This window comes from Setaria italica, chromosome VIII, assembly GCF_000263155.2.
Source record: "Setaria italica strain Yugu1 chromosome VIII, Setaria_italica_v2.0, whole genome shotgun sequence".
NCBI lineage: Eukaryota > Viridiplantae > Streptophyta > Magnoliopsida > Poales > Poaceae > Setaria > Setaria italica.
In genome coordinates, this window is record NC_028457.1 from 33,883,041 (window position 1) to 33,892,520 (window position 9,480).

Sequence of the window (9,480 nt, forward strand, 5' to 3'; positions counted from 1 at the left end):
AAAAGATCTTTACAACAAGTGGACGGGGTGATTGGATTTGCCAAGAAATTGCAAAGAAACTTTTCACAGTTGACAGGAACTAAAGAAATTGCACTGTAAGTGATCAATTAGTTTCTACACTGAGAGCCATACCGCAGACCTTGACCTCGTGCCTGGCCGTGGTTCTCTGGACAAACAGATGAGGCAGAATTCAAAGTCCTCGTCAAGTGTAACGTGCAATCGTGACCTGTTGTATTAGCTCTCTCGTCTTCCAGTATGAATGGTCGTCATTCGTCTGGTGAGGCCGATATTACTTGTTTGCATGCATAGAGGCTTGGTCAATGCAGCCAAGGAGGAAATTGGAAAACGTATAAAATTCTCTTGCAGCAGAATGACTTTTCTGTTTTTTTTTTTGCCTTTTTCCTCAATATGTAGGTCAAACTCGTGTTTCAAAGCCAACATGGACTTGCCGGCGGCCGCACCTACTCCTTCATGGAAGAGGCGTACAGATAAGAGCAAGTAATCAAGAGAACAAGTGCATGGGAGAGCATTATATTGTATTTGTCCAGAAATTGCATTAGTATGTCAAGAACTCACGATAGTGACTGGAGAAAAGTCAGCAAAACGGAACCGGAAACGATGGGGAGACCTTGGCCTTGACCTCGAGTCGTCGACTGGAGTGAGCACTTGAGCAACCAGCAAGCATTGAGTTTGGTGGTTGTACCAGCAAGTGAGCGTTGGTGCATTATTAGTTTATTACCTTCACCGTCCGGCGACGAGCGGCGGGGAGCCTGTGCACTGGCGGCGACAAGGCTCCATTGCGACCAGTAAATCCTTGCTCACGCATTCTCGTTCTTTACAGCTACTAGGCCAGGATCTTTTCTAGTATTAAACTTCTGCCTCCACCATTGATAAGCTTTCCCCTTGCCTCCTGTCGATCCGGTGGTTCCAAGGCAGCAGCAAGCTTGGCGCAGGCAACTAACAGCTCCTCGGCAGCAAGTTGGAACCAATCTAGCGGTGAAAATTGTCACTCCGGCGACAAGGAGAGGGCGGCAACCGGTGAGTCCTCGCTCACTTCCGTTCTTTGTGCCCGTCGACTGCAGACCTCCGAGGGCACTAGGCACTCGACAACACTATAATTCATCATCACGCGCCCCTGCTTGCTACACCTGTACCCATAGCGTACAACCTTACTTATTGCTCTTGCCCAGGGACAAATCCATGGAGATCGTGACAGGGGCAATTCCAAGCCTCCTGCACAAGCTCGGTGAGTTGCTAGTTGGCGAGTACAATCTGCAAAAGGAGGTGAAGGGAGGGATCATCTTCCTCCAAGCTGAGCTCGAGAGCATGCAAGGTGCCCTCCAAAAGATCTCGAGGACACCAGCAGACAAGATTGACGACCAGGACAAGATCTGGGCTAGGAAAGTGAGAGAGATGTCCTACGATATAGAGGACAATATTGACAAATATATCGTGCAGTGCAAGGGGAGGAAGATGGCCGAACAGCATAGCTTCAAGGAAGCCATTGATAGGACCGTCAAATGGTTCAGGCAGCCTAAGATTCGTCGTAAGATTGCTACAGAAATCAGAGAGATCAAGAGCCGTGTCATCGAGGTGCATGAACGGCGCCGCAGGTACGAGGTCAACCTTGGTGTTGATAAGCCTGTAACTGTGGACCCTCGTTTATTCGCTCAGTACACTGAGGTGAAAGAGCTTGTTGGCATTGATGAGGCAAGGGATGAGTTAATCAGCAAGATTATGATAGAAGAGAATGAAGTTCCCAAGAAGAAAGGCAAGATAGTTTCAATTGTTGGATTTGGAGGCATGGGAAAGACAACTCTTGCCAATGCAGTGTACAAAAAGATTAGAGCACAATTTGATTGCTATGCTTTTGTTTCTGTTTCTCAAACTCCTGACCTGAAGAGATTATACAACGGCTTGCTATATGATCTTGGCAAGAGCATCAATGAGGAAACATTGGGTGAGAGGCGGCTCATAGAAGTACTCAGAGAATTCCTTGAAGACAAAAGGTATCGAAAGCATTCCTTTCGCCAATTTATACATTTGAACTTTTTTTACTGATAATTTATACCCTCCGTTCACAATACTATAAGTCTACATAGGGTTAATTAAATGTTCGTGGCACCTATTAAATTACAAAATACAGCCACTTAAGCTTTACCACAGCATTATTAAGTGCAAATAATTTCCTCACTGGACCTCGTTTAGTTTTGACAAAATTCTGAGTTGACTTATTTTATCCACAGACTTGCCAATTCAGCTGCCCCCGAGCTATTTTAGTTTAATCATTAAACCATTAGCAGTGGTCTAGTTTGCTTAATTTTCTTGTAGCTGGTACATGAACAACATTAGAGCTTTCTTCAGTCCTTAAACCACTATTTCTGACTAATAACTTGGCATATGTGTAGGTATTTTGTTGTTGTTGATGACATATGGGATATATCAGTTTGGAAAATGATTAGATGTGCTTTGCCTGATAATGATGTTGGATACACTATTATTACAACCACCCGTATTTCTCATGTTGCTGAACAAGCTGGGGGTGCTTACAACATGAAACCTCTTTCTTTGAATAACTCCCGAAAACTACTATATAGAAGAATATTTGGTAGTGGGAATAAAGACAACAATGAAACAGAAGAAAAATGTCATAAGGAGATGGCCGAAGTATCTGACAGAATACTGAAAAAATGTGCTGGTGTGCCATTGGCTATAATTACGATGGCTAGTTTACTAGCTTGCAAAGCAAGAAATAAAATGGAGTGGTATGAGGTGTACAATTCTGTTGGTACTGGTCTGGAAAACAATCTAGATGTGGAGAATATGAGAAAGATTTTATCATTTAGCTATTATGAGCTACCATGCTATTTAAGGGCTTGTTTGTTATATTTGAGCATGTTTCCTGAAGATTATGAAATTGGGAAGGATCGTTTGATAAGGATGTGGATAGGTGAAGGTTTTATCCAATGTGAAAAAGTAGGGAAGAGCCTATTTGAACTCGGAGAGAGTTATTTTAATGAGCTTATAAACAGAAGCATGATCCAACCAATATATGATAGTAAAAATGATATGATATCAAGCTGTCGTGTACATGATATGGTGCTTGATCTTATCCGCTCCTTGTCAAGTGAAGAAAACTTTGTTACTATACTAAGTAATATGGGAGGCACATCTCCATCAAATACGATTCGGAGGTTGTCCCTTCAGAATGGTCAGGAAAGTCATGTGATGGCTCAAGCTACATGGAGCTTGCAACATACAAGGTCAGTTTTTGTCTTTCCAACTTCTATTTCTCCAGTGCTACCTCTTGACTACTGCCGAGTTTTACGTGTTCTGGATTTAGAAGGCTGCAATCTTTCACAAGCTAATAGTATCCTTAAGTGCCTTGGGAATATACATCACTTGAGGTACTTGGGACTTCGTCGGACAGGTATTTCTCAGCTCCCAGAAGAAATAGGAAACCTGCAGTTTCTACAAATATTGGATGTAAGGCGCAACAATATTTTCAGGTTGGCTTCGAGAGTTGTCCAGCTAAGAAAGTTGATGTACCTATACATTGACCGGTCTACAACAGTTCCAAACGGAATTGGAAATCTGACATGCCTTGAACAGCTGTCATGGTTACGCATTAATGACTCCACTAGAAACATTATACAAGAGTTGGGCCAGCTAACTGAACTGAGGCAGTTGTCCATTGAATTGGACAAGTGGAACGACAAGCTGTTGGAGTGCCTATGCAAGCTACAAAAGATGCAGGAACTAGTTATCACGGTCCGTCATGGTCAACGCAGCATCGGCAGATTGGATGCTTGGGTCGCCCCTCGACATCTCCGCGTATTTCAATCACCAGACAACTGTTGGTTTTCAACACTGCCAGCTTGGGTGAATCCATCGCTTCTTCCGGACCTGACCTTCCTATCCATCGACGTGAGGGAGCTACATCAGGTTGATCTCGAAATCCTCGGGAGGTTGCCAGCTCTCCGCTTTCTTTCTCTGAAGATGGACAACAAGAACCTTGGTATCCTTGCAGGATTCGTTGTTGGTGCTGGTGCATTCCCGTGCCTTGTAACCTGTTACTTCTGTCAATTTGTGTGGCCAGTGGTATTTCAACAGGGAGCTATGCCAAGGGTCAGAGAGCTTGTGATCTGGCGGTTTTATCTGCGGGAGGCAAGAGGAATTGCCTGCACCGATGGTAGTCTCGACTTGGGCATGGGAAACCTGCCGTCGCTGCAATATGTCAAGGCTGACCTGCGATGTGATGGTGCTGGCAAGGAGGAGGCAGAGCAAGCCAAGGCTGCGCTGACGCATGCAGCTCAAATGCATCCCAATCATCCCTTACATTTGATCCATATTACAGGTGCGCCAGCTCCTGATTGTTATTCCTTACTTCTCTCCTTCCCCTTTCTTCTAAACTGTATTTGCGTTTATTCCTCTGTTTGAGATGGTCGATCTCCAGCTGATCTTTCACCACGCCTTTCTTCTAGCCCCTATGCCTCAACTCTTCTAATCTTCCTTTGGTATATTTCGGTCTGATATACAGATCACGACTACTATAAGACACTATGCCGGAAGCTGGACCGGAGCAGAGCAGATGTTTCGCCACGCATGCAGAGGTTAAACTGCTCGGCCTTAGCTTTACCAGACACCCTCAACCTGCGAGTAAACAATGAATACTGCACACATGCGTCTGTGACTTAGAGCTTTGATCATTTGTGCTGTAATCCCTGACTAACTTCCCCCTCTGTTACAACTTACAAGAACTGTAAAGAAAAAATAGAAACGCAGTTAACATCACATACAATGAATCACATCCCATCAACAGATATTTGTCTAAGCTTCTCTTCATCTCCACTACGGCATTGCACCCCGCAGCCTTCTACACACGACGTCTATGTTTTTTGTCGTGTGATTCTATAATGGATGAAGAACTGGTTACAGGTGATCCTCGGAAGGTCACTTGACCTTTTCCTTAAGGCCCGTCGAATGAATTTGTCCGCGTGCTCCCTCGACCACGCGTCCACGTCCATCCCGGCCGGCGATCACCAGTCATAATAAGCTGATTAGGCTGATAGCTATATGATTGAAGCAGCGGCAGCACAAACTCGGGTGTGGGACGGACTCTGTTATCGAGCGTCAAGCATCATCGTTTACATGTTGTTCAGAATTCAGTCATATGGTTCAGTTCACTTCTTGGTTGTCAGGTATTTCAGGGAGCCAAAAGCTGACTAGACTCACTGATGAAACATGCATGCATAGTGCCATTGGTTCACTGATAGAGAACTCACCTTCCATGCGCTCCCTTTTATCCCGGTTTAAAGTTGATCCGGGACAAAGGGGGACGCCATGGTAGGTTCAAATGGGGCGGAGCTTTAGTTCCGGTTGGTATTTTCAACCAGGACTAAAGCTCCCCTTTCCTTTAGTCCCGGTTGTAACGGCTAGTTACCAACCACCGATGGCGCCCCCCTTTTATCCTAGTTGGCTTCCAACCGGGACAAAAGTGCCACCCTTTTGTCCCGGTTGGAGTTACCAACCGGAACATTCCAACGGGGATAAAAGGGTGAAGCTTTTATCCCGGTTGGAAGCTCCAACCGAGATAAAAACTCATCCCCTATAAAATCGCAAGACAGAGACCTTTCTTCCTCCTCCATCCCGAGCCACTCCACTCCACAAAGACAAAGGGCTCATCCTGTCCATGGCGCCGAAGCAAGCCTAGGGGAGGTGCTGCCGAATTTTTCTCGAAGCAATGGATGTATAACGTGGACAGATGGAGCATGAAGTTTGTTGATGGCTTGCATTATTTTCTCGAAGTGGTCAAAACGAACAAGCCAGAGAACGGGTTCATATGTTTTCCATGCTTCCAATGTAGTAACAAGGACTTTTACATGCACTTGTTTAGATACAGTTTCATGCCTAACTATTTGGTTTGGACCAAGCATGGCGAAAGAAGGGTTGTAATTGAAGATGACATTCCAGACTGGGCTGCAGGCCAAACTTTTGCAGATACTACAATAGGCGAGGTTGATGAAGATAAGTTTGCAGAAGACGGCCCTACTGATGTCACACCAGATTTTAAGGACAAAGTTAAGTGCATTAAATACATGTGCGCCAGGATCAAGTTACACACATATACGACATAAGTGAATAACAAAGACAGTGCCATAACGAAATAAAGAGAGTATTAACCATTATTACATGATAAGTTACACACATATACGACATAAGTGAATAACAAAGACAGTGCCATAACGAAATAAAGAGAGTATTAACCATTATTACATGATCGAAAGTCTCAAATAAACTACAAAGTTTAATTATTACGCAGCGGAAGTCCAAAAGTAGCGACGGCTCCACAGGCAGCTGACTGAAGAACTATACGCCTAGAACTCCTCGAAGTCTGGAAACTCCTCCAGATTCACTTGGTCTGAACAGTGGTTTTGCAACGGTGAGTACACTTATGGTTGGTAGTCAACAAGTCGTGGAGAACAGTGTAGTGTAAGGCTACCCAAGGTATGTCTAAGGCATAATCAGCATTAGCTTTTAAATTAGTTGGTCAAGTTTTAGTAGCATTTAACTAAGTGTAAGTTTATACCACCCAAAATGAAACAAGAACATGAATAAAATAATAACATAACCATAAATGAAACAACAACAATTTAAGTCCATCATTCGATAATATTATCATGTGAGGGTTCAAGCCGCTCTTAACTATGAGCACGGCTGATCGATCAGTTTTACACTCTGCAGATGTTGCACAACTTTACCCACCTGTCGTGTAAAAGTTAAAAAGAACTTTGGACACAACCATGCGGTGTCTGCAAGGCACCATACCACACTTCCGAGGTGTGATTGCATAGGGACGCTACGAGGCCTTTACAAAGATTCGCTAATAAAAAGTAGCCCGCTAAGATTTCCCCCCTAATTTGCAACTGAATTGCCTACCACTATTATTTAAAAAACTTAAAGTAACCCCTTAATTTTGCATCTATATTACCCACACATGCCATTATTAAAAATAACATAAGGTAACCCTATGTTTGAATCAAATAACCTTAATTAAAATATACAGTAATATATGATTCTAAATCATCTATATCTTGCACTATTGGTATACGATATAATAATTAAGGTCTATACACATGATGTGTGTCACCATTTATAAGGATATATAAAGTGATGAGAGTATAGATTTCTATGCTAAAATTGTATCTCAAACTTAGGGTTCATTAAACAAATTTAAGCGCATACCTGCGATGCAAAGTGAAAAGTTAAATATTATAAATGTGGATAAAAATATTATAGAGTAATTACTAACTAAAATCTATCACAATTGGATGAAGATATTAAGTATATATCTCCATAAGTATTGTGTTCTAATATTTAACAAACGAGACATAGCTTATGGTAATAGTTTTGTAGCAATGTAGTCTCATTTTTTTTCCATTAGAGACTCTGCATTAGTTCCCACAACACAAGCTATAAAAAAGAGACAAATTCTCATAAAAATTAAAAACATCAAACACTAATCATTTAAACTCTAATAATCATAGCCATTGATGTATTATATTTTTTAAAAAGTTACCCACCACTGTCATTGTGAAAATATTTAAAAATAAGCTCTAAACCTATTTTTAATTTACCAAGCTTAGCTATTATAAAAAATAATTTAAATAACCCCATAATCTTCATCCAATTTACTAATACACATCATTATAAAGAATAACTTAAAATGTCATTCTAAAATTTTATCTATGTTACCCGTGTATGTCGTTATTAAAAATAACCTCAAGTAAACACCTAAATCTTAATCTAATTATCTTCATGTGCATCATACAGAAATATCGAAAAGTAAACTAATATATGATTCTAAATTATCTATTTATGTCATTGCAATATAAAATACTAAGTTAAAGTATATACACATGATGAGTGCCACCGTTTAGACCATTTATACATGTATGTGAGGAATCAATAAAAAATATTGATTTGTATGCTAAACATAATGTATGGAGGATTGGAGGTGAGATACAAAATGGAAAATGTATGAATATGGATGAAAAAATCAATCAGAACTGGACAAAGATAGTTACATATCTATATAAGTATTATGTTGAAGTATTAAAAATAAGAGAGTAGTAGGTAAACAATTTTGATTATTAGCTAGGAATTTAATTTCTAAATAATTTTCAAATACAATAGCTTCTAAAAATATTAGCCCGTACGGGAGCATGGGTTGATGGACTAGTAATTTCTAATAGCTAGGGTAAAATACCAAAACACAAAAAAATGAAATTGTTTTCAAGATTGGTCGACTTTTCTGTGAATCATTATATTACACGTGCCATGTGTTTCTTCTCAGCGTGGTCTCATGATTTTCGACAAGCTAAACCTTACAGGTGGTCTTTTCTTATTTCGTGTCATAAAAAAGAAAATAAAGATAACGCAAGAAAATGGAATTAATTCCAAGATCGGTTGAATTTTGTGTGAATCATTTACATGCACAGATGTGCCATGCGTTTCTTCTTCTCAGTAACATGGTGATCTTCTGATCGCTGGAGGGATTCCTTGCTGCGTGTACACACAACACAAGACCACCAGTTCACGCAGTCACCATTGCCATTAGCTTGGTTCACCAGTTCACGCATGCGCGCAACTGATGGTGCAGGATGACCAAGGAGGCATGGTTTACTAGTTGCTGGGTCTTTCTTTGGGATTTCAAACTTCAAACTACTTTTTCTCCCAAATCAAAAATTTATTTTTGAATCCGTTTGTAACACCCAAAATTTTAGAGAATTCAAATTCATTAAAACTTGCTCAAAATAGGGTGTCATTTAAATTCTAGGCATTTAATTTCATTTTCTTTAATTTAATTAATTCATCGTAGGAGTTATTTGGGTGTGACACAAGGCTATTATATATACTCCCAAAGTCTTGGATGTCACTGAGTAACATGTATTTCTCTTGCAAGCAGCTGTGCACATTAGCCAGAGAACTCTGAAGTGTTGGAGGAAACCAAATTACTATGATGAGTCTTGACTTGTGTAGCCAAATGCATCCGCCGTAACTCGGCAAGCTTGATGGCCATCTTCCGCCCGTTTAAATCATTTTTTCGCAATTATCTACTCTCAGCAGAGTAAACAAACCTGTTTAGCCCACAAACACTTCTACATACGATGGTACGTGTCATTATGGCGGGTGCCTTTTATTGTATCTAAAGTTGCATTAAACAACGGCACCAAGCCCATGGTATCTAATTGGTGCCGGCGGGTATGATGGATTTCTGGTCTCACGGCTTGACGAATAAACTGGAGGAGAAACCCGCCATTAAGCATTTACTCCTGCTTGTATGGTTTGGTTAAGTTTTAGATGCCGGTTCTTACGGATAGGAGGGATTCATACTCACATTCCTGAGGTGCTCTGATATCTTCATAGGATAATGTTAAATGTTACAACATTGCATCGAAAATGAAGATTTGATGAGCG

At 41.0% G+C, this 9,480-nt stretch overlaps 1 protein-coding gene across 3 annotated transcripts; it reads left to right on the forward strand.

Annotated features, from left to right (window-relative positions):
• The first annotated feature begins 477 nt into the window (after positions 1-477).
• LOC105913466 (putative disease resistance RPP13-like protein 3) lies at positions 478-4,837 on the forward strand. 3 transcript variants are annotated; one of them, XM_022829120.1, is made up of 5 exons: positions 478-806; positions 896-1,038; positions 1,191-2,009; positions 2,409-4,357; positions 4,541-4,837. In XM_022829120.1, exons 3-5 carry the CDS (start codon positions 1,201-1,203, stop codon positions 4,696-4,698), a joined length of 2,916 nt encoding a protein of 971 aa, XP_022684855.1. In that variant the 5' UTR covers positions 478-806; positions 896-1,038; positions 1,191-1,200; the 3' UTR covers positions 4,699-4,837. The 3 variants fall into 3 exon arrangements, with proteins under 3 accessions (XP_022684855.1, XP_012703990.1, XP_012703991.1); XM_012848536.3 differs by having other exon boundaries at positions 933-1,038; XM_012848537.3 differs by having other exon boundaries at positions 937-1,038.
• The last annotated feature ends 4,643 nt before the right edge of the window (positions 4,838-9,480 follow it).

Excerpts from the sequence above, each read along its gene's own strand:
- LOC105913466 (XM_022829120.1), top strand. The coding sequence starts at position 1,201 with ATGGAGATCGTGACAGGGGCAATTCCAAGCCTCCTGCACAAGCTCGGT. Across the intron at positions 2,010-2,408 it reads GAATTCCTTGAAGACAAAAG|GTATTTTGTTGTTGTTGATG; the intron begins GTATCGAAAGCA and ends GCATATGTGTAG. Across the intron at positions 4,358-4,540 it reads ACATTTGATCCATATTACAG|ATCACGACTACTATAAGACA; the intron begins GTGCGCCAGCTC and ends TCTGATATACAG.